The 25,244-nt window shown below is 42.1% G+C and overlaps 1 protein-coding gene, 1 long non-coding RNA gene and 1 other non-coding gene across 9 annotated transcripts in view; 2 read left to right on the top strand and 1 right to left on the bottom strand.

Moving 5' to 3' along the window:
* Positions 1-3,377: 3,377 nt before the first annotated feature.
* On the top strand, positions 3,378-5,454 carry LOC102907510 (uncharacterized). 4 transcript variants are annotated; one of them, XR_013048921.1, is made up of 4 exons: positions 3,378-3,554; positions 4,720-4,823; positions 5,050-5,119; positions 5,333-5,454. It is a non-coding gene; the product is annotated as an uncharacterized LOC102907510 (long non-coding RNA). The 4 variants fall into 4 exon arrangements; XR_442693.4 differs by having other exon boundaries at positions 4,720-4,837; XR_013048919.1 differs by having other exon boundaries at positions 3,385-3,480; positions 4,720-4,837.
* LOC121827760 (small nucleolar RNA SNORD87) lies at positions 4,890-4,974 on the top strand. Its single transcript, XR_006070061.1, has one exon. It is a non-coding gene; the product is annotated as a small nucleolar RNA SNORD87 (small nucleolar RNA).
* Mcmdc2 (minichromosome maintenance domain containing 2) overlaps positions 5,396-25,244 on the bottom strand; it is a 36,587-nt gene continuing 16,738 nt past the window's right edge. For all 4 annotated transcript variants that reach the window (XM_042270682.2, XM_076563674.1, XM_076563675.1 and 1 more), the window contains exons 11-15: positions 20,248-20,414; positions 19,035-19,214; positions 15,322-15,464; positions 10,030-10,139; positions 5,396-6,783 (exon numbers count right to left, since the gene is read on the bottom strand). In XM_042270682.2, coding sequence (XP_042126616.2) covers positions 6,617-6,783; positions 10,030-10,139; positions 15,322-15,464; positions 19,035-19,214; positions 20,248-20,414 — 767 coding nt within the window. In that variant the 3' untranslated portion in view covers positions 5,396-6,616. The remainder of the gene's footprint in view (positions 6,784-10,029; positions 10,140-15,321; positions 15,465-19,034; positions 19,215-20,247; positions 20,415-25,244) is intronic.

Here is a 25,244-nt window from a genome sequence, read left to right as displayed (position 1 = left end):
CCTATTTAAAAAAAAAAAAAAAAAAACAGAATTCTTAAACTCTGGCTCAGCTACCTGAGCCTGGTGAGTGCCCTGGGAACATATGGAAGGAGGAAGCAACAGATAGCTATGAGTGAATTAGGAGCTGTCCCATAGGGACCAGGGTAGAGGAGAACACGTGTTCATGTTTTTTCCAGTGCTTTCCTACGATGGCCCAGGACCAAGGGGCATTAAGAACTTGCTTAATTTGTGCCTTAGCTTCTAACAGCTCAGCTTCAAAATTACTTCCTCCTACATCCCATATTAGCTGCTCACATAGATATACATAGAGCAATATCCAAGGAAAATGAGTCTATGAATTAGGCCACTACCGAACAGAAGAAATAGCTTGTATCTGGGGCCCGAGACAAAGATTCTAAATTGCTATGTTAGGTACTGTACATTTTTTTCAGTGTTAGATGAATTTTTAGAGAGTTTTTAGGTATAGTAGAAGGGTGCTGAGGCAATTATCCTTTAGAAGAAATTTATTAGGATTATAGCATCAACATCATAGAGAAGGCAATGGGGTCCTGAAGAGAGAACCTTCAGTCCAAGAACAACAGAGGTAATTTCTCCCTTACAAATTTCTGGTGGGCTAGGGCCTCCATGCCATGTGATCTAGCCTGGGAAGTGCAGGAGTCACAGAGGCAGAAGGCACGAGATAAGAGAGCAAAGTTGTAACTCAAAGTGACACTGGACCTGAGCAAGTGGTGGGTGGGTGGGTGGGTGGTACTGAGGGGTTGGGAGGGCGCGAGTGTGCTGCAAGGACACAGTAGCTGTTACCTATCTGCTCTCCGTCTGAAGAGAGGCTGCAGGGGTGGGAACAGATTTGGGTAAGTGGGTGGGGTCTGTCATCTAACACAGACGTGTGTGTGTGTGTGTGTGTGTGTGTGTGTGTGTGTGTGTGTGCACACCTGCAGAGGCCAGTGGTCAATATCAGGTGTAGTCCTCAACCACTCTCCACCTTATGTATTGTGTGTGTATGTGATATATATGTGTGTTACATGTGTGTGAAGTCCAGAAATGGACCTCAGGTGTGGTCCTCAACCACTCTCCATCTTATTATTTTAAGACAGAGTATTACTGAACCTGGAACTCATAGATTAGGCAAGATTTCAGAGCACAGAGTAAAGAGACAGAAGGCGGGAAGAGACCCGAGTCTGACCTCAACAGATAAAATTGTTTATTTCAAATAGCGAAGGGCAGACATTATAGCAGAGAGTATGTGAAGACTGCTATGGTCTTTCCTTCCTGGAATTGTTTGCTTGAGCAAGACAGATTGTCTTGGGAGACAGGCTGTCTCAGCAAACATCCCTCTCTAGGTTGTGACTGACTAATGACTGTTGAGCTAGGTCAGCTGTGCTCTCACAGGATCCTATTTTTACAGCGTAGGCTTTCTATCATTGGCTAGCCACAGAGCTCCGGGGATCCTTCTGTGTTCACATTACCAGTGCACTGGGATTGTATGGTGTCCAAGTTTGCTTCTCTGTTGCTTTGTGTAAACACTGACCAAAGCCAACTTAGGAAGAAAAAGGTTTATTTCGGCTTACAACTCTACATCACAGTTCATTGAATTCCAAACAGGAATTCAAGGAAGGAATTGAAGCAGAAACCACAAATGAATGCTACTCACTGGCTTGCTTTCTTATACAACCCAGGACCACTTGCCCAGAGGTGGCACCATCCACAGCACACTGGACCCTCCTGCATCAACCATTAATCAAGAAAATGCCCCGCAGATACATACCTACAGCCAATCTGATGGAGGCACTTCCTTAATTGAAGCTTAATTGAAGGGTTTGGGTCAGGTTGACAAAAACCACCCCGCACACAGCAATCTCTTTATCCACCAAGCCACCTCCCCAGTTCCTTTTAAAGGCAAGATGGCCTGCTTTTTATCAATTTAATAATGTGATTTTACTTTTTGATGTATATCTTTCAGACAAGATCATAAACATTTCTTTTTCTGGCACAAGCCTAATGTTTTGTGGCCAGGACTCAAGTATAATGATTGAGATAAATAAGACTGGTAAATATGAAAGTTCAGGCTCTTGAGATGGCTTAGCAGATAACAGTGCCTGTGAGCAAGCCTGCCGTCCTGGTTCCAGCCCAAGACTACATGTAAAAGTAGAAGGATGGAATCGAGCCCATGTAGCTGTCCTCTGGCCTCCATGTGAGCACACACATGACACACCCCAATAAAAAATAAAACCAGTACAATCAATGGTTAATCATAACATGTTCATAAGCAAGTTAACTGTGCTGACTAGTTTGATGTCAACTTGACACAAACTACAGTCATCTTAGAGGAGGAACCTCACTTGAGAAAATGCCTCCCGAAGGTCAGGCTATAGTCAAGCCTGCAGGGCATTTTCTTAATTAGTGATTGATGCGGGAGGCCCAACCAATTGTAGGTGGGAATACCACTGAGCTAGTGGTCCTGGGTTCTATAAGAAAGTAAGTGGAGCAAGCCAGTAAGCAGCACCCTCCCTGGCCTCTGCATTGGTTTCTGTCCTGCTTGAGTTCCTGTCCTGACTTCCTTCAGTGATGTTCTGTGGAATGGTAAGTCAAAGAAGCCCTCTCCTCCCAGCTTGCATTCAGTCATGGTTGTTTCATCACAGCAATAGAAACCCTCAGACAGTAGGGGACCAGAACTGCTAAGGAAAAATTCTATTACTAGTACAAGTCAAAGTAGTCAACAACCAATTTTTCTGTGTGTGTGTGTGTGTGTGTGTGTGTTGTACGTATGTGCCTGCACGCTGATTCCAGAACACTAACTCAATGGAGTTGTGTGTGTGTGTGCGTGTGTGTGTGTTGTACGTATGTGCCTGCACGCTGATTCCAGAACACTAACTCAGTGGAGCTGCTGTGGGCTGGAGATGGCTTAGCCGTTAAGAGCACTGGCTGCTTCCAGAGGCTCCAGGCTTAGGCTCCCGACACCCACAGAGTAGGTTGGCTCAGACCTGGCTATAATAGAACTCCAGGTCCAGGTCTTCTGCACTCTGTCAGCATCAAGCTCACAGGTGGTACACATACACACACGCAGGCAAAAGACCCATCTACACACATAAAATAAATCTTGAAAAAAAAATGAAACGGGGTTGCTAATACCACCAGTTTTTAAAACACAGAAGCAGGTGAGGATTTAGACCAAGATAAGCACGGGGACTGGGAGACCGTGCTATTTTAAGGCGTTGTTCATCTCTTGCAAAGTCAATTAAAAAGCTCCAGCTGAGGTACTCCTGAGCCTCACTAACCCCACAACCTGCTCCCTCCGCCCTACCAGAAACGGGGGCGGGGTAAATGGCCGGAAGAGGCGGGGCCTACAGAAGGCCTTAGGGGTGCGGGAGTCCCCGGCACTTCCTTTCCGCGCAGCGCCTCGGAGCGCGAGCTGCCGGTGCAGCATGGCGGGCAGCGGCGGCCCGGGGCTGCGGAACCCGGCCTGCCCTCGGGCTCTTCCAGGTGCCGATCCCGCGGTCCTTCCACCCGTCGGTGCGGAGCGGGGCTCGCAGCTGACGGCGCCGGTCCCTTGCCGGGTACGGTGGGCCACACGGCCCGGTCTGCGCGGCGGGTCGCGCGCGTTCCCCCGCGCTCCGGCTCTTAAATCTGCAAATCTTAACTGAGGCCGCTCCGAGGACCGCAGCGTTTGGCGGCCGTTACCGAAAAGGCCTGCGCCTCGGGACACGTCCGAGTGCGGGGAGGAGCGGCCTCCTCTGGCGGCAGCTTTCGCTGGGCCTGCACGGTGCCGGGTGTCCTTTTCGTGTCCCCAAGAAAAGCCACCGTGCAACGTGTTTCAGGCTTCCCAAGTGGGTGACCTGTTTTTCTGTGGGACGTAGGGAGTATTGTTGCCTTTTGGGTATTAAGACCTTCAGTTTTAGGGCTTGTAAGTGTACTCTAAAAGAGGCGTTGAAGTTGGAGCAAAATTTGCGCACATCTTGAAAGCCCACAGGGTGGAAATGCCGGCTATAAAAAGGTAGTGATTAAATTCTGAGATAATACAAAAGAACGCACCATTTCAGAACTCTGGAATGGTACACTTTCCGGTTAGCATTATAAACTAGGTTAGGCACTCTGGATTCCTGTTAACTCAAGCATTTTAAGACATGAGAGATCAAAGTTTCTAGTCAAATTTTACAGGCTTTCATAAGTCATCTTCAGTAACTGGTTCAGTTATTTAGTCCCGGAGTTGTGTAGGATGTATGCGACCTTGGCCATGCCCTTTGCTGTTATGTGCAGGTGGTGGTACGCACAACTGTAGTTATGATTCCGGCTTTTCACCTGTAAGCCCCGAGACTAATGAGCAAAGGCTTGGTACTCCGAATCCTTGTCTTAAATCAGTACTGCCACAGGGAAGGGTGTGAATAAAATGTTTTTTTCAGAGGCAGGAGCTGATGCAGAAGCCATGAAGGAGTGCTTACTGGCTTACTCTGAGGTTCTCACAGAACCTAGGACTTGCTGTTTATGAGTGTTCCCACCCACAAGGGGCTGGGCCCTTCCCCATCAATTACTAACTCATTAAGAAAAATCCCTTACAGGCTTGCCTATGGCCCAGCATTTTCTGCAGGCATTTCCTTAATTGAGGTTTCCTCCAGTGAGTGACTAGCTTGTGTCAAGTTGACATAAAACTAGCCAGCACAGTCATTAAGGTGCTAAACATGGAATTACAAATGAAGAGTTCACAATCAAACATTTAATTTTTAGGTGCAACAAAACCTGATTCTTGAAGATGCTTGAACAAATGTTTTCCAAAAACTTGTCATGGAAAGTGATGTAAACAAGCCAAGAGGACAGTTGCCAGTAACAAGGTACAAATGTTAAGGTATGTGCTGGTTTGATATTCAACACATAGGACCTGTTCTTGAGATTACTTAGCTGGCACAATGATGACTTCAGTTTTTGCCGTTTACCCAGCTGAGGGCTTCTTTGAAGAAGTAATCTAAACACTGAGATGCCAGCAATGTATGGATTATTCGAATTACTGAAACGTGATGAAATTGCTGAAACGGGTGTACTGTTTTTTTTTCTGTCTAGCACATTGGTGGCTGCAGGTGAACGTCCAGTGTCAGTAGCTGTGATATTTACAAACACTTCATTGTTCTGGGTAAGTTTGCTCAAGCAGTCACATCTCTTGATTGAGCAGTATTTGATAACACTCAGGGACTGGGGCCAGTTCCTTTTGAAATCGCCTTTGAATGTCTGTTTACTTGGCATTCTTTTGAAGGTCGTTAGGATGAATATCTGGGCTTAGCTTTGGAGCTTGAGGGAAAAGGATACCATGGGCTTCTGACTGACTTTTTCTCTTTCCTTTGGGAAGATGCGGCACATGTTTTGGAATGTAAAATGAAGAATTGGTCAAGAAACCGTGAGCAGAAGCAAGTAATGAGAATTAGTATTTTATTTGATAGTAATAAACAATAAATTATGTAGAAATAAAGAGCTGATTGTTGTGGGCAGTAATTTCTTTAAAATGTTTATCTTTAAAGCGTCGTTCTCATAGTCAAGTTCTCAACTTTCATGAGCTATTTTGTTTACTTTTGTCAACAGAAGTAATCCTGATTGCCAGTAGAAGAACCAGTATACACTGGGCAGTCTGTCTAGGGTCACTTGACAAGTCTAAATAAAACACTGCTAATCTTTAGCCTCTTGAGTCCCTAGGTTTAGTACACAGCATAAGAATACAGCAATGTTCTGATGATGTGGGGCATTGAAAAGCCTTCGTGTTGGCCGGGGAAGTGGTCGCTTAGCTGGTACAAGGCCCTGGGCTTGATCCTCAGGAACAAGGAAATTCCTAATGTTAGACTTCCCAGTTTGAGAGCTACTGTGTGTGTGTGTGTGTGTGTGTGTGTGTTGTGTTTGTTTTTTGGTAAGAATTGTTTTACCTTCACTCCAGAGACTCACACATCATATGAAAAGGCACAAAACAGGTCTTAATTTACATGTACTGTCATTGACTTGCTTTTCAGAGCCAGTACCTAGAAATACCAAGTCAGGTACTCTGTGACCCTAGAGTGCCAGCTAATTGGAGGCAGGGTGACCACTTGCCCCCAGGAGTAAAAGTTGTCTTTGGAGTCACTGGTTGTACAAAAGGTGTATGTAAGAGTTACACAGCTTTCCTTGACTTCATACTTGGGCTTATAAAACAGTATACCCTTAGTGTACATGTTAAAATAGAGAAAGACCTTACATTAGACACTTTGGGTCATAAAAATTGCAGTGATTTGAAGTTAATCCATTTGGTAAATAAATAAGCTTAAACTGGTATGTTTGTAGGTAAAGTGTTGCTACCTGATGGAATGAACAGCTTTTTTTCACACTGCAGTATTCTCAGTGTGGGTATCATTGATACACTGGGGTAGCCAGGAAGTTTGTGATGTGCATCTCCTTGGTAACAATGTTTAAATATAAAATTGTGTTACTGGTTTTAGATACTTGGGTTATTTGTGTATGTGCTCCTTATGAAGGGGGCACATTTCCTACTCTTAATGGCATTCTAATAGATACCCTGAGGCAGTACACCTCTGCAGCATTACTTCGAAATCACTCATACGTTTAACCAAGGCTTATAGAAGTGTGAAAAGTAATCCTTTGCTCAAATTGCTTATTCATCACTAGAAAAGATGGCTGTCCCAGGTCCACATGTGGCGATAAACTGTTGGAGCTGCTGTTGGTACTGAGTCAGGTGAAGATCTCTTTGCTCTAAGTGTCCTTCATCATACAGTTCAAATGGAAAGAGTGCATTGGGAGCAACACAAAATGCAGTGGCCCCTAAGTGAAGAACAAAACACTGTAATGAGACTTAAAAACTAAAAATGGAAACACATTTCAACAGAGATAATAAAGGTTTAAAAAATCTGAACTGTTGAATAGAATCTGGTCCGTTTAAGTTTTAAATTTTATTTTTGGTCCTTTTTGAGGCAGGCTCTTGCTATGTAGCCCTGGATGGCTGATTAAAGATCATTTTATATTTAAAATATATTTCAGTGTATATCGCCCAACCTGATTCTGGATCAGGCCCTTCTCATGTGCTCTGTATAACGGAATCCTTGCCTCCGAGGACTTAACCTCTGGTCACTCCCCAGCATTTGGGTCAGTCTTACACTTAGCACCAGGCTGCTCTCCACTGCAAACCTAGGCCATCGTGCTCATTGTTGACAACTGTGTGTACTATCGTTAGTTTACTGTACCATAGATACTTTAGAATTTACATTAAAAAGTCCCTTCCTGCATCACATCCATTCCAGCTAGTGCCCCATTTTGTTCCTTATCTTCAACATTCAGTTGTCTGTGCGGGATGCCTCCATAGCCACACATCCATTCTCTCTCCAGCTCCAAACAGCTCTGATCGTGGGTACTACAACCTCTGGCTTAGCAGATGCAATTGTAATCTCAGGAGCATGTGTCCAGTGACCACTCAATTTGAAAACCTTTTCTTGGTGCCTAGAGTACCACACCTTCCTATAGTAAAGCTTTTGCTTCAGGAACTAGCTTTTCTTCAATCCATTTTTAAACACTGGAATTCTTCCCGTGCAGTGGTGAACTTCTCTATACTTTGTCTAGGTGATTTCATCCATTTGACTTCGAATACCATCTCTATTGTCCTAATTCTTACATTTCCGGGTTAGAACTCACCTAAGATCCAGGTTTTTTTTATTACGTGTATATGTGTGTGTACGTGTGCGCACGCGTGTGCATATTGTACCAGGGGTGAGCGTACAGGTCAGAGGACAGCTTGAGGAAGTAGGTTATCTTCCCCTATGGGTTCAGACTTTGCAGTTCATGACTACCCACTGAGTCATTGACTCATCCTGAAATGTTTCTGTTGGAATCTGTAGAATTTTATTTTTCTCTCAAGCTTTATCCCTCTTTGTTTCTAGTCTTGGTAAATAGCACTATAATTTCCCAACTAGGGTAAGGACCCTTAATAAGCATCACTTCTTCCTCCACTCGTGCACACAAGTCCTAACAATCTAGTTCATTAGCAAAGTGTTGGATAAAATCATCCAAGGTCTATCTCTCACTAATTTCTGTTTCTACTCTTCACCTAGTCAAAGCTTCCATTACAATCACATGGTGTATGACATCATAGGCTGTGCAAGTCCACCCTTTCACTACAGACAACCTGGGCATGGCACAAGCCCTTAATCCCAGCATTCAGGAAGAAGAGGCAGGTGGAACTCTTGAGTTTGAGGCCAGCCTGATCTACAAAGTGAGTTCCAGGACAGCCGAGGCTACACAGAAACCCTGTCTCAAAGATTCACCACAGATAATTATGTTTCAAAACAGAACTGATATTTGGTCTCTTAAAACACTTGGTTTCTTCCCATTTGTTTTGGACCAGAACCCTGGTTACCATACTCTGAGGCTGGCAGGCAGGCAGGCCTGCCCCCATTTTCCTTTATAACTTAGCTGGTCTTTGTTCTGCTTGATCAGCAATGTTTTAGTCACCCTGGACCTCTCATTTTCTTGAAAGCATCTACATTTATTGAAGTGCCCTCTACCTGGATATCTCATCCTTCAGGTTAAGTAACTCTTCTTCATAGAGGTCTCCTTAATTGTTCTGAATGCCTAAGCCTTCTATTCTCCATAGCATTTATCTCAGCTTGTGTAAATTCTGCTGGCTTCCTCCCCATGCACATGACTGGCTGTGTCCAGTTTCAAGGACTCAGAAGCTGCTCCAACACCAGCTTTCTTTTAGACTTTTGGGTTTCAATTTTTTTTTTTGTCCTTTGTCTTTCCCCTTTTTTCTTTGTACACTTTGAGCAATATCTTTTACTTTATGATGTTTTATATTTTTACTTCTCCATCTAATATTTTATGTATTTCCCATTATTCCATTTATACTCTTTTTCCTATATTTTTCTTTTTACTTTTTTGCCATGTTTCCCTTCTCTCTAATTTGTTGTATTTGGACTTCACCTGATTTTTAAAATAAGACTCAATATTTTTAGTTTTCATTTTCCATCTTACTTTTTGTTGTTTGTTTTTTGTTTTCCCGAGACAGGGTTTCTCTGTATAGTTTTGGTGCTTGTCCTGGAACTCGCTTTGTAGACTAGGCTGGCCTCGAACTCACAGAGATCTGCCTGCCTCTGCCTCCCAAGTGCTGGGATTAAAGGTGTGCACCACCACCACCTGGCTGGCAGCATATTTCTTTATGGTATATAAAATAATGTGCCTGATTTGAAAAAATATGGCCTTAAAATAAAACAAATAAAAGTACTTATATATCCCTATTATTATTCACTAGGACCAATATTTTATCTAAACTAATTAAGGATGACAATCTTCTCTAGTAATCACCAACTATAACTTACTTCCTAAGTTTACAATCTATCTCCTTTGTAAAGCTCACACACAAATTTGTAGATAATGGTTTACAAGCCTTGTGGGCTTGAAGCATCCATGGATCCTAGGTTCAGAATGCTTGGCTTAGTCTGGGATGGCTCAGTGCTTAGGACTGCTTGCTGCTTTTTCAGCGCTGTGGAGGCTGAGGCTTGAAGATGGCAAGTTAAAGGTAAGCATGGGCCCTGTGCTGAGGCTTATTCTTACAAAAACCCCAATAGCAGTCATACATAATAAGATGTTTATTATCAGATGACGCTGCCACCCAGTATGATGGCACACAGCTGAGGGGATGGTTTTGAGTTCAAAGCCAGCCTGGGCTATATGCTGAGACTGTCGTGAACAAACAAAAATATGATATTCCAGCCGGGCAGCAGTGCCGCACGCCTTTAATCCCAGCATTTGGGAGGCAGAGCCAGGCAGATCTCTGTGAGTTCAAGGCCAGCCTGGTCTACAGAGCGAGATCCAGGACAGGCACCAAAAATACACAGAGAAACCCTGTCTTAGAAAAAACAAAACAAAACAAAAATGATACTCTCCTATAAACATTAAATGTTCGAATTCAAGTAAGCCATATCCAATAACAGTAAAGATGAATTATTTTGAAGTATTTCAAATGCAGGTACTATTTAATAAGACTATTGAGGAATCAGTATTAACTTAGAGAATTACCATATTTCAGTGTGAGAGACAGTTCAAACAATAAGGCTGCAATTAGCACATCTTCTTTGAGCACTTTATTCCGGAGGTTCAGTCGAGCATGGGCTTCAGATAAAGAAACTCTAAAAAAGAAAACAGGTTAATAAAAACACGTTCATTTACAAGAAATTACATATTTAAACAGGCACAGGCCAAGACATGGCAGGAGCCACGTGTTAAGAGGTCAGCATACTGATTTGTTTATTTATTTTTAAGCTATTTCTTTCCCACAAACTTAAACAAATTGTGCCAGAAAAGCAAGTATTCTGGCTTGTCAAAAACAAAACAAAAAACAACAAACTGGGCAGTGGTGGCACCGCCTTTAATCCCAGCACTCAGGAGGCCAGGGCCAGGCAGATGGATCTCTGTGAGTTCGAGGCCAGCCTGGACTACAGAGTCAGATCCAGGACAGGCACCAAAGCTATGCAGAGAAACCCAGTCTCGGAAAACAAACAAATTGGCTTCCACTTAGCAATCCACGTCCCCTGCCCCAAGTTCTGCTTCACTAACTATACAGTAGGGATGTGCCTGACTACCTCCTATAGATAGCTGTATAGACGTATAGATGCACGGCTCCTTGGTGCTTTCATCAGCTCCCCATCTATCTCAAACCCCCATGGAATCTCACAGTTCTTGTCACCTAAGCAAATTCTGTCCACAGCACCCTGGACTGCTCATTACCGGTCTGTCTCCTGTGAGCATGCACTGCTGTTCACTACCTCTTTAAACATGTGAACTGCTCACCTTACCTGAAGTGCCTCCTTTCAGCTTTTGTCAGATGGGTATGAGGTTCTTTTTTTTTTTTAGTTTCCCAGTGACTTTAATCACAGGGCACAGTAGCACCAAGAGATCTACATTTCAGACATAATCCTTACCTCCATAGTGGAGAGACAGTCCAGTTTCCCCATGGTAATGTAGATGTATCACCCCTCCTGATGATGCTATTCCTTTCTCAGTCTGTTGTTTTAAGGGCATTTGAAGCCCCAAATGACCAGGGGTCAGTCTGAGTTTCTAAGTCATTGGAAAGCTTGTTGTGCCTCCTGGCAGGAGCACAATGACCTCTGAACAAAAACTTCTAGGCCAGCAAAACTTAGTGTTGCAGAAACAGGAAGCACAAACTTTTCTAGTTGGTCACTAGCAGCGATAGTGAGTAGAAGTATTCACTTTCCTATACCCTGCTTCCTGGATCCATGGATTCTGGCTATAGGAGGAACTTATCATATATTGGATGCTAATTCAGAGCATATACTGCTTTCTGGAGAACCTTTCCCCATCCCTCCAGATGTTGCCACCTAATTGGTGCTGTAACCTTGTATTCAAAAGACCAAAGTTAATTCCATCTTCTATCGGGCCATATCTGGGGCTCAGTGTTGGTCTCTGTTGTTGGCTGATCTGGTACACAGCAGCAACAGTAGCCAGACCAGCTGTGGTAAATGGAATTTCATGTTGAGCTCATGCATCAATCCCATCTCTGCCACCATGGCCATGTGTTCATGGGTCCATTGGGCAATGACATGAATGGCAGAGAGTGCCTCCTTTCAGCTTTCATCATGGGTATGCGGTTCTTAAACGACTGCTGGACTTGAGATTCAAGAAACTCAAGTTGAGTCTGTAGACTTTAGTGACTGCATGACCTTGGCATAACTTGGAGTGGGTGAGAGTGTGTGTGTATCAAATGAGGCTACCAAGTAAGACAAAATTCCTGTAACCTACAGAGTTTATATAAATCTGGGCTGAAATTCCTGTCACTGTAGTTCCCACCAACTGATTGATCTGTCTACTGGAACTAGAGATCAAAATGTGACAACTCTCCAAATACTGTTAACTTTTATAGTTGCCCCATGGTTTCTTTTGTCCAAGGTGAATGAATATTCCAGTACCTGGAATGGCATGAGGGCTAGTGGTGTGGCTCAAAGGCCCTGAGTTCCAGCCTAAGCAACACACACACACACACACACACACACACACACACACACACACACACACACGTCATGAAACAATTTCTTTTTTTGTTTTTGTTTTTTGGTTTTTTCCAAACAGGGTCGATGTAGCCCTGACTATCTTGGAACTTGCTATTAGGCTGGCTTTGAACACACAGAGGTCCATCTGCCTCTGCCTTCTGAGTGCTGGGATTAAAGGTGTGTGCCACCATATCTTGCAAAACATAATTTTCATTCCTTCAGTATTCTAGCTACTTCCCTTATGACAAGATTTAGTTAGCCTTTACACTATAGTACTGTAAGTGTGTGTCAATTCACTGTCAGAGGTAAGGTAGAGCTGTTCTCTTGCTCTTTTTTTTTTTTTTTTTTTTGGTTTTTCGAGACAGGGTTTCTCCGCGTAGCTTTGCGCCTTTCCTGGAGCTCACTTGGTAGCCCAGGCTGGCCTCGAACTCACAGAGATTCGCCTGGCTCTGCCTCCCGAGTGCTGGGATTAAAGGCGTGCGCCACCACCGCCCGGCGTTCTCTTGCTCTTAATACATGTTCTATTAATACAGCCTAAATCTCAAAAGGTAAGTCACATTCTACGTTTGTTCATATTACTCATGAATAGAATGGACTCTCATGCATGCCTTTCTCACATTAAGTGGCATTACCCTCTTCCCACACACCTACACTTGGACTAGAAACCTTGGGAACCTAGTTGGAGACTTCACGTTTATTCTATTAACCTTTTCTTTGCTAGATGAAGATCATAATTCAAATCTGTGAAGGTCTCTCAATGTAGCTTAAAATATATTTGATTATTGTAACCCTAATGTCCTCATTTAAAATCCTGAAAATATGTGTGGAACTTCATAAAAGGAGAACTGGATATTCTACACATGAGGGAAACTGAAGACCAGGACTCGAGTAGGTGGTAAGGGCTCTCTCACCACGCTAGCCCACAAATCCTGTCCCACTCTCAGTACCTGTCCATACAGTAGGAAAAGGTGGGGATGTAGTAAAATCAGCTCTGCCTGGTTGGGAGTCAGTATAGCCATGTGTACAGTGAGGTCACAGCAGTTTAAATACACAGTATCTTTTGCTACAGACAAAAGACAACACGAGATAGTGGAATTCCAAAACTGATGCAGTATAGTTTGGTCGGAGTATTATAGCTATGCCTTTATTACATCATTCTTGTTAGCATGTGAAAATTTTATTAAGGATTTGATTTTACCTTGGCTTGCCTTTTGCATTTTCAGCTTTATTTAAATAATCATAGCTGAGGAAAGTAATTAAACGTAGTTTCTCTCCTGTAGACCCATACTTGGTGCTTTCTACACTTCATCTATTATATTTTATATTGCAGTTATAACAAGATACTGCATTAATTTGTTTATTGGATTATTTTACTCTTGATTTTTGTAATTGAGACGGTATTTTAGTATATTAAATGAAATAATGGCCTATAAGTAAGGGACTATAAATTATGATAAAATCATATTATATTACCACATATCACAACACAGTGTGACTGTTGTGTGGCTGTTAAAATAAACTAGATAATCTTTCTCCATGTTTATAATTCCATTTGGGGAACAGAATGTGTCTGAATGTGTCTATCAATATAAAATGTATTTGTATGACGATGCATGTGTTTAACAGACTGACTTAAATGGGCTGCAGAGGGAGCTCAGTCTTGGTAAAATATTGCTCCGTAAGTATGAGGACCAAGTTCAGTCCCCAGCACCCACACAGAGAAGGCGGGTGCAGCTGTGGGAGCTTGCGATGCCATTGCTAAGGAAGGACAAAGGAGGGTCCCTGGAGCTTGCCCAACAGCTAGTCCAGTCCAGTAAGTGAGCTCCAAGTTCAGAGTCTGTTTCAAAACAACAAGGTGGAGAGTGACTGAGGAAGACACCTGACATCAGCTCTGGCCTCCTTGTCCCCACCCCCATACATGTTTAAACATGCACAAATATGTACACATACGCACACATACGAAAATCAACATGTACACACAAACACATACACTCATACATGCCTAGGGAGGAAGCTCAGTGATAAAGTGCTTGCTATACAAACACAAATACCTGAGTTCAATTCCCGGAACCACTGAAAAGCTGAGTCTGGTGGTACACGACTGTAATTCCAAACAGTGGGAGGAGGAACAGGCCAATCCCTGGGCATCTCTGGGGATCCCTGGCCAGGCAGCTTAGCTTACTTGGTGAGCTCCAGGCCTGGGTAAGATCTTGTCTTAAACACAAGGTGGGTGGTATCTGAAGAATGGCACCTGAGGCTGATCCATTGCTTCTACAGGTGGGTACACATCCACACATGTGAAAAAATGTATATGTATATTTGCTGATATTTGCTGTTATTTATTTGTTTTGAGATCAGGTCTTACCTGGCATAGGCTGGCCCTGAGCTCACTCTAGCTGGGGATGATACATACGCCTGCCTCCATTTTCTTAGGGCTGAGATTATAGGTGTGCACCATGCCCAGTTTAGGTGGGATTGGGGATTGAATCCAGGAACTTGTACATGCTAGGCAGATACTCTACTAACTGAGCTACATCTTCAACCTAGGCTAATATTTGAATAGATGATTTCTGGAGTATTCATTAAAACTGTTAACAGTGTGATTTTTATCTCTGGGGAGACAGGAATAGGAGGATGAATTACTCATTTTAGATTTTGTGATGTTCATAATTTCTTTTATAACAAGAGTTATTATTTACTTCTTAAAAGAATGGCAATGTGTTTGTTAAAGTATTTTAAAATACAAGGAACAGGGCTGGGAATATGGCTTAGTGGTAGGGTGCTTGCCTTGCATGTGAGTCTTGTGTTCAGTCCTTGACACCACGCTAAATACATAAATAAATAAACAGAAGTGCAAGGAACAGTGTAGTGTTTCTATTGGGAAGGGAGGGTGGAGGGGCTCGAGGGGAGGGAACGGAGGTGGATTGGATCCAAACACATTATATGCACATGAATATTGAATAAATTACTTGACAGGAAGGTTTCTTTAGGCCCAGCTATAACATTCTTTGAATACAAACAACCACATTAAAAAGCAATCATTTATATGGAAAGCTTTGCACTTTTTTCAGGCATATCTCATATGGAGGATCCAATAAAAACAATTAAGGGAAAAGAATTATTAGTGGTGCAAATGACTTAAAGTATAACAAAGGAAGTCATTAAGTCATCTTAAATTCTTCTGGAGGAAAGCAAATAATCAACCAAGTATAAATCAAACAGAGAAACAAACACAAAACCAAGTAAGTTAATTCCATTCATATCTAACAGCAGTTTTGGCCTCAATCCCGAGTTGAATACCTACAAGTGTTTCAGTGCAGATGCTGACAGCTTCGATCCGTGGACAGAATCCGTTCTGATTCTGCGACTGGCTAGATAATAGCCATGAATCATTCTTTCTGCCTCCAAGCTGAATTCCATATTCAAATTCTTCGCAAAAGCCAGTAGCTAAGTTAAAAATATAAAAAATTAAACAGATTTAGTTTTATTATGGACTCATAATTCCAAAGTGTACTGGCATCTGATTTTTAAAAGTTTCTGTAATTTTATATCAAGTTTCTGTAACTTTACATCAAATATAAGTAAGTATCTGGGCCACTTCCAAGTCACTGGGCACATTAAGGCATTACCTTCTGCTTGTAAGAAATACGCAAGTTTAGCCAGGTGGTGGTGGCGCATGCCTGTAATCCCAGCACTCGGGAGGCAGAGGTAGGCGGATCTCTGTGAGTTCCAGGCCAACCTGGTCTACAGAGCTAGTCCAGGACAGGCTCCAAAGCTACAGAGAAACCCTGACTCGAAAAACAAAACAAAACAAACAAAAAAAAGAAATACACAAGTTTACCCAGAATAACCTCTCTCATGGTGCAGAAGTTCACCATGCACCGGACTGAATGACTGGCTGATTTTTGTGCTTGCAATGGGAGGAGATCTCACCTCTCCCAGAAGCTCGTGTCTCTTTTGAATGGTTAATTCCTTGGCAGTTTATTTCTTCATGACTTCCTCTCACTCTCCTTAGACCCACCTCCCTTCTGTCTTTTCAAAGGGTCCTTAGCTGGACACTTGCAATGATCGAGGAGGTACTGTTACTGGAGCAGAGGGGAGTCCTGATGACTGGGCAGATCTGGGCAGAGGACAGTTCTTTTTGAAGAGCCCATGTACTTATTTGGGGGTGTAGGCAATGTGCATGTACCCTGGCGTGAGTGTAGCGTTCCAGGCACTGAACTCAGGTAGTCAGGCTGGACAGCAAGCTGAGCCGTTTGGTGGCCAGAGAATAGCTCTAAAACAGCAACTAACACTGAGTCCTGCCTGTGTTCTTTGTCTACAATCCAGTTTCTTAAACCCTTACTTTATCATGTAATTTCCAGAGGTTTTGTTGGCTTTACTATCTTAGCTGTTTTCTTCTCCCCTTTTTTAAACCCATAAGACCCAAAGGAGACATCAACCATTACTAGGATGCTATTAATTATAGTTTGCACCTATTTTTTCTAGTACTGGGCCACACACAGCAAGGACAGGGCTGTACTGCTGGGTACATCGGCATCCCCATTTTCTGTATTTTACTATAAGCTCTTTAAGAAGCACCTTGCTGTAGCCTGGATTGGCTGTATTCCCCAGGCCTCAGAACTGGATGATAACAACACACTAGCCCTCTCTAAGGTTTCCTCTACAGTGGCATGATGATGCCATCTCTACTATCTTTCAGAAAGGATTTATTGTCCAGGAATGTTGTCTGTGATGTCTGCCCCTTCAGGAATTGCTTCAGGACAGCCCACATAGCACATATCCAATGGATGCAGGAGGCAAGGGTGGTTTTATTTATTTATTTATTGGTTGGTTTTTTTTTGTTGTTGTTGTTTGTTTTTTTCGAGACAGGGTTTCTCCGTGTACTTTTGGTGCCTGTCCTGGATCTTGCTGACCTTGAACTCACAGAGATCTGCCTGGCTCTGCCTCCTGAGTACTGGGATTAAAGGCATGTGCCACTGCTACCCGGCAAGGGTGGCTTTATGAAGTCCCCCTCTTCTTGTCTGAACATAGACAACTCTGATGGGTCTTTTGAGCTCCAGAGCTTCCTGTAGGCTTCTGGATGCCAACACTTGGCCTGCCTCACAGCTTGACTCGAACCTCTGCCCAACCTGGCTTCCTCCCTTTCTGAGATAGTGACAGAAGAACACTTTATACACACACTGGGGCACTAAACCCTGTCTTCTCTATGTCTCCAGTCCTCAACAAATTTTCTGCTCTTTGATTTGTGTAGCAAATAGTTTCCATTTTTTACTATTTCATAACCTTAATAAAGTTCACAATTGTTCTCTTCTACCTGAGCCTCAAAGACTTGTGTAAACTGCTAAAGCCCTAAGATTCCACAACACATTTTGCTCCAGGCAAGCCTGTTTCTCCTAGCTTCCCAAACATACTCATTTCCACTGTCTTTGCTTTTACTGTTGATTTCTGCTTAAAACACACATTATTCTTGCTATAAATTTTTCTTACCATTTCTTAATGTCCAACTAAATTCTCATTTCTTTCCTATAGTTTTCTTGCATTCTATATTCATATTTTTATTCTGAATTCCATATATATTTAGAGATAGTAACGGAAAGCTCAGCACTTAAGTTGCCCCCTAAATGTTTTATGTATCTTGGTTTTCTCTCAATTAAATAATAGACTGCTTTAAAAGGAAATCAATAGTTATGAAATGTGAATACATATGCTTACATGGCCTAGCTTAATTTTCTATAGAAATATTCTATTTTAACACATTGTTCATATATATATATATATATATATATATATATATATATATATATATATATTTGTTTGTTTGAGACAGGCTTTCTCTGTAGATCTGGCTGTCCTGGAACTCACTCTATAGACCAAGTTGACCTCAAACTCAGAGATCTGCCTGCCTCTGCCTACTGAGTGCTAGGATACAGGTGTGTGCCACCACTGCCTGGCAACATTGATATTTTTAAAGTTATGGATATTGGGATAGTAGTAGAAATAATATGCTTAACATTTTAATATTAAAGTTTCCTCATACAACTGTTCAGTTATTTTTTTTATACAATATACTTAAAACGTTCAAAATCTGGAAGCAAGCTGCTATGAAAGAACCCCAGCTCAGCATGGTAGCAAATGCCTGTAATCTGAGCACTTGAGAGGTAGAAGCAGGACCAAGAGTTCAAGCCAAGGATCCTTGGCTAGCATAGTGAGTTCCAAGCTAGCCTGGCCTACATGCAACCTTGTCTCAAGATTAAACAAAACAAAACAAAAACCAACTAGATAAACAAAATCTAGAAGAAGAAAAAGATAATGTCCAAATAAATTTCTATTTAAATTAAGAAATGGGGCTGATGAAATGGCTCAGTGAGTAAAGGCACTTGCTGACAAGCCTGACAATCTGAGTTTGATCCCCAGAAGCCACAGGGTAGAAGGAGAGAACTTCAGTCTGTAGCTAGAGTTTTCCTGCCTTGCCCACAGTCAGGACAAATCTCTGTCACCCGCCAGTCCCACAGCCGCTCAGACCCAACCAAGTAAACACAGAGACTTATATTGCTTACAAACTGTATGGCCATGACAGGCCTCTTGCTAACTGTTCTTATAGCTTAAATTAACCCATTTCCATAAATCTATACCTTGCCATGTGGCTTGTGGCTTACCGGTGTCTTCACATGCTGCTTGTCATGGCAGTGACTCCTTCCGCCTTCCTGTTCTCTCCATTCTCCTCTCTGTTAATCCCGCCTATACTTCCTGCCTAGCCACTGGCCAATCAGTGTTTTATTTATTGACCAATCAGAGTAATTTGACATACAGACCATCCCACAGCATCAGTCTCCACGTTATTCTTTGATCTTTATCTTTACGTGTACATGGGGGTACACTTGTGCTCCCACACATGCAAAATATGTGTGTACGAGCATGCATGCACACACACTATATAAACAAACAAATGTAAAAATAAACAAATTGAGAAACAATGAAATGGGCATTCTGGGTCAGCATTTTATCTACCTTTACCTTTTCAAAATCTTCAGTTGTGAACTGTTTAGAAGCTAAATAAAGCAGCCCCTCAGGATCCATAGCTTTCTTTAAAGTATGTTGCACAGTGGGAAGAAATGGGTGGCAAGGAGATGACTCGTTGCAGTTAATCAACAATCCAAATGCCTCCCCAAGATTGGCTGGGATCAAACTGTAATCCTATAAAACCAAAGGTAGAGCAAACAGTAGGCGAACTGATTGGAAATAGTTAAATACAAATTGATAATTATATTATTTAACCTAGCTAGTGATTATTTCATTATTAACCACAGTTTAAAGTAATTTCTGAAAAAAATGTGAAACTTGTAGAAAGCAACTTTTTAAGAAAGTTCTTATTGAGTATTTATTATATAGTATTTATTAAAGCCTTCCAGGGCTCAGTCAGTTACGTGCTTGCTGAGGGAGGGTCTGTACTAAATTCTATCCCCCAGAACCCAGTCAGAAAGGCTGAGTGCATAACAGGTGCCTGTAATCTCAGTGCTGACGACACAAAGACCCCTTGCTGGCTAAACAGTCTAGCTAAACTGGTGAGTTCCAGAGAGACTCTCTCAAAAACTAAGGTAGAATTCAATTGAGGAGTCAACCTTGACCGCGCCCCCCCCACGACTTCACTATTCAAATAGAAATTTCTACTGATTAGACATCTAATTTGCAAGACTGAAAATTTAGGGGTGGAGACGTGACTCAGACAAAACAAAAACAAACATTAAAACTATTATCAAACAATTGGAGCATTATTCAGTTGTAATGTCTGGTAAGGTATATAAACGCATTAATAACAAAACCATTATGAAGTCATATTGCTGGATATAATAATGCATGTCTGCACTCCAGCTCTCATCACTCAGCAGACTGCTGGTCTGAGGCCAGGCTAGGAGGTAAAATGAGTTACAACACAACCTTGGTTATACAGTGAAGCCTTACCTGAACAAGGAGGAGGAAGAAGTGTAAGAAGGAAGAGGTTGGAAGGGGAGACTATGATGACAAACTAACAGTTCTCTGAGAAACATTTAAAAGCACTTTTTTCTTCTTGAGACAGGGTTTCCTGTAGACCAGGATGGCCTCAAATTCACTATGTAGCAGAGGATGACCCTGAATTGTAATCTTCCTGCTTCCATGTCCCACGTGCTAGGATTACAGTAAGGTGGCCTCCTAAACAATATTCGAATAATAAAATAGTCAGAGTCCTTACCATCTGACCAATCAGAGTACTGGTTTTCTGCACATTTCTCCTTGAAGATGAATCCATATCAACAAAAGACCAAAAACTGCATTGAATGGGGAAAGTCATTTGCTGGTCGTTATCATCCCCAAACTTCTTTCCTGGGATAAACACTGTCATGCTTCTGCTCTCCAAAACTGCATCAGAAGACACGACCCATGTGTTACCTAAGAATCAGATGCTGCACATCCTGACAGCTTTTATTGTCAATCTTTTAAGATTTTGTTATTCTAATAGATATACTGTATGTCTACAAATGAATAACAAATATCCTCATATGAAATTTTACTATCTAAAACAGACAGTGAAGACACAAGTAAATCTGGTTGCTTTATAAGACAGTGTCAAAATCAGAGCAACTGCCATAAAAAAGATCCAAGATAAGAAAACTATACTTCTGTAACTGTGGAAAATACCTGATATAAGCAACGTCAAGAGAAGACCCATTTGACTGTCCTTCTAGAGGTTTAGTCCATCATGGAGGGAGGACATGATAGACAGAGGTTCACATCCCGGTAGTCAAGAAAGAGAGAGAGCGTGTGCTGTGCCCATTAGCTCGGGGGAGGGTGCCACCTCCACACAGGGTTAGTCTTTCCTCAATTTATCCTCTCTGGAGTGACTTCCAGACACACTCAGAAGTGTGCTTTATTAATCTCCTTGGTGTGTCTCAACCCATTCACGAGTACAGTCATGACTAACTATCACATTATACTTTTCTTTCCCCTGAACTGTAAATATTTAACCTTACAGAAATTGTCCAGTTTTCACAAGGATCATACTATTTGCGACTCCCACCAACAACACATGAGAACTCAGAGGTTCCACATCCTCAACAGTTTTTCTTGTCAACTGTTGTAACTTTTTTGCCATTCTAGTAAGCAGGACTAATTAGAAAATTTGTGAAGCCCAGTGCAAAGCAAAAATCTGGCATGCTGTTAAAAAGCAGGAAGATACTTCTATTAAAGGTCCTAATATGAACAACTTTTACCTTTAAATGTATTTTATATATAAGTTTATGTTTGTACTTTGTTTCCTTAGAACATCACAAATAAGATATAGTAGGAGTGATGTAGAAAAACCATACCGCTTATGCATTACTGGTGGGAATGCACAACTGGTGTTTTCCCTCCTGAAACAGTTCGATGGTTAACCAAAAAGTGATCCAGCAGTTCCACTCTTGGACACACTCAAAGGAGCCAACTCTAGGACTCAAATATTTGTGCACCAGTCCTGTGGTGGTTGGAGTGAGAATGGTCGCTATAGGCTCCCCCCATGATGGTCACTGTCTCTAATCCTCTGGAAGCATAAGCTACAAATTAAATCCTTTCTTTTATAAGATGCCTTGGTCATTTTATTGCATCAAGAATAGTAACTAAAAGACAAATACCCATAGCAGATTACTGACAATTAGCAAAAAGTGGAAACAAGATATCTGTCAATATAATAGAATACTTTTCAGCATTAAAAGGAATGAAATTCTAGTAATAGACAAGTTCATAAAGACAGAAAATGGAATAATATTACCAGGGAGTTAGTTAGTATAGAGTTTGTATCTGGAGTGATCAAACTGTTCTGGAAATGGAGGATAGTGATAGATGTACAAGACTATGAGTGTACTCTGTCTTAGTGAGTGTCGATTGCTGTGAAGAGACACCACGACCAAGGCAACTCTTATAAAAACATGCTTTTAATTAGGGGCTTCCATACAGTTTCAGAGGGTTCGTTGTTATCATCATGGCAGGGAGCATGGCAGCACACAGGCAGGCATGGTGCTGGAGAGGCAGCTGAGAGCTTTACATCCTGAATCCACAGGCAGCTGGCAGAGAGTGCAAGACTAGGACTCACACTGGCTTTTGAAAGCCTACTCCCAGTGACACAGCTCCTCCCACAAGGCCACACCTTGTTGTGCTGTACACCAATTGGAGTACTGGTTTTCTGCACATTTCTCCTTGAAGATGAGTGCTGAGGTCATAGGTGTCTGCCACCATGCTTAGCTTAAAGGAATATGTATTTTGCTCAACTAAAAGCATGAAATACTGGGCGGTGGTGGCTCATGCCTTTAATCCCAGCCCTTGGGAGGCAGCCTTGAACTGTCTGTGAGTTTGAGGCCAGCCTGGACTACAGAGTGAGTTCCAGGAAAGGAGCAAAGCTACACAGAGAAACTCTCTATCAGAAAAAAAGAAAAAAAAACATGAAATATTGATACATGTTATAACATGGATGAAATAAGCTAAATTTTTTTTTTTTTTTTTTTTTTTTTTTTTTGCTAAATAAAAGAAGGTAGTCACAGATGACCAGATATTAAAGGATTTGTTTATATGAAATGTCCGGAATAGGCAATCCCATAGAAAGAGGAAGCAAATTTGATTCAAAGGGACAGCAGAGCCTCTTTCTCAGTCAAGGATGGTAAGGAAAATGAACTGCAGTTCATGGTCAGGGATTGGACTGTAGTTCATGGTAAGGGATGGTAAGAGATTGGACTGTAGTTCATGGTCAGGGACTGGATGTAGTTCATAGTAAGGGATAGTAAAGAATTGGATTGTAGTTCATGGTAAGGGATGGTAAGGAATTGGATTGTAGTTCATGGTAAAGGAAGGTAAGGGACTGGATTGTAGTTTATGGTAGGGGATTGGACTGTAGTTCCTGGTAAGGGATTGGACTGTAGTTCACAGTAAGGGATGGTAAGGGATTGGATGTTGTGGAATAATCTTTTTGTACACTGTGAAGAAGTGTCACTCTGATTAGTTTAATAAAAAGCTGAACGACCAATAGCTAGGCAGGATTTCCAGGCACAGAAGGAGAAGGGCAGGGACATGGGAAGACATGGAGAAAGCAGGAAAGTACGACAGTATGTAGATGAGGTAAATGAGCCTCGGGGAAGCACATGGATGAATAGACCGAGCTAAAAATAAGCCTAAGCTATCAGCTGAGCTTTCATAATTAATAACAAATTTCCATGTCATTATTTGTGAGCTGGTGGCCAAAAGAAAAATCTGCCTATAATTGGACTGTAGTTCATGGTAAGAGAAGGTAAGGGATTGAACTAAAGTTTATGGTAAGGGAAGATAAGGGATTTGACCACAGTTCATCAACAATAAGTAAGAAGTTTGAGAATCAAAGTGAGAACAGATTGTGCCATGAAGGCCACGTGGATACTATGCATGGATACTATATGCTCTAAGAAGGTGGCAGGCCACTATTAATACACACATGGATGTGTTTCCTTGGCCTCACTGGGCTTCCTTGCAATCTATGACTTCAAAGGAAATGCTATTTTAAAAATTCTTTTTTATGTATGGTGCTGGAGTTTTCCAGGGAAGCTCTCTATCAGTTAAGTTATATCCTTAGCCTAACGTTATTAAACGGTTTAAAAGTGGTGACAGCAGGGTTTGAACTCGGTTCCTAGGCTCTTCTGGAGTAGGCACTTGTCCCTACTCATGCTTGTTGTCTCCTTGTGGTCTTATTTTTATTTCTCTGATGACTAAAGATGTTCAGCTGTCATACATGCTAAGCACGCACTCTACTGCTGAGCCCAAGAGGTTTTTTTTTTTTGTTGTTGTTGTTTTTCAAATTATTGACTTATGGAAACTCTCTATATTCTGAATACATCCCACGTCTTAGTCACTGTCCTATTGCTGTGAAGGGACACCATGCTGTGGCAGCTCATAGAGGAAAGCATTTAACCGGGGGCTCACTTACAGTTTCAGAGGGTCAGTCCATGGTCATGGCTGGGAGTATGACGGCAGGCAGGCAGGCATGGTGCTGGAGCAGTAGCTGAGAACTTACATCCTGATCAGCAGGCAGGAGGCAGAAGAGTGTGTGAAACTGGACCTGGCCTGGGTTTTTGAAATCTCAAAGTCCACCCCAAGTGACACACCTCTTCCAACAAAACCATACCTCCTAATCCTTCCTAAATAGTTTACCAACTAGGAGCCAAATACTCAAATGCATGAGCCTATGGGGGCCATTCTCATTCAAATGACCGCACTTACACATGCACACACATAAGTAAATGGAAAGGGACACAGAAAGCAAGCTGGGCATGAACATCTCTCTGCTTTCTGACATGGGTGTGAAGTGCTGTCTTGAGCTGCCGTCTTTCTTTCCCTGACAGAATGGACTGAACCCTGGAACTGTGAGCCAAAATAAGCCTTCCTTTTGTAGTTGCTTTTGTTAAGTATTTTGTTGCAGCAACAGGACAAGTATCTACTACACCAGGCTAAAGTAAGGCTATTTTGTAGCAGGCTGCTGCTGAGCTGTTCTGTAGACTGACAGTAGGAGCCATATTCCCCTAACAAAGGCCTCCTTTCCATGTCTGAGAGTGTTTACTGAAACCTTCAAAATTTCCAGTAAGGACAAAAACCAAGTGCTTCCAAAGACACATTTCCTCTCTAGGGTTGATTTGCTTGTGTCCTGTGGGAGGCATTTCTTAAATTTAGAACTCTATAAACAGGGGTTGGGGAAGTGATTCTGGCGAGTGTAGCTGCCTGTAAACTATCAAATGTTCCATCAGTGACCTCTAATAAATTATTTTCTCATCAAGCTGGCCTTGTACCTGCCATTCTTTGGTAGGTTGGCACTGTCTAATATGTAGGTAGGCATCTCTTTTGTACCTTTCCTGAAAATTCAGTTATACACTCTGATTAAGTGGGACATAGCTCAGGTATGCTATGCTAGTACAGTATTCAAATTTTGTCAACTTGGAGCTGGAGGAATGGCTAAATGATTAAGAGACTGGTTGCTTTTCCAGAACACCTGGATTTGATTCCCAGAACCAACATGGCAGCTCCAAACTGTCTGTAAATCCAATTCCAGGGGATCCAATGCCCTTTTCTGGCTTCTAGGAGCTTCAGGAACACATGTGGTGAACAGGAAAAACATTCACATTCATAAAATAAAACAGCAAAAGAAAAACAAAGCAAAATCAACATAGGCTACCACATCAATAGAGTAAAGCAGATAAATCA

Source organism: Peromyscus maniculatus, chromosome 2 (assembly GCF_049852395.1).
Source record: "Peromyscus maniculatus bairdii isolate BWxNUB_F1_BW_parent chromosome 2, HU_Pman_BW_mat_3.1, whole genome shotgun sequence".
Classification (NCBI taxonomy): domain Eukaryota; kingdom Metazoa; phylum Chordata; class Mammalia; order Rodentia; family Cricetidae; genus Peromyscus; species Peromyscus maniculatus.
Note: the sequence above shows the minus strand (reverse complement) of the source record. Positions and strands in the feature narration are given on the sequence as shown.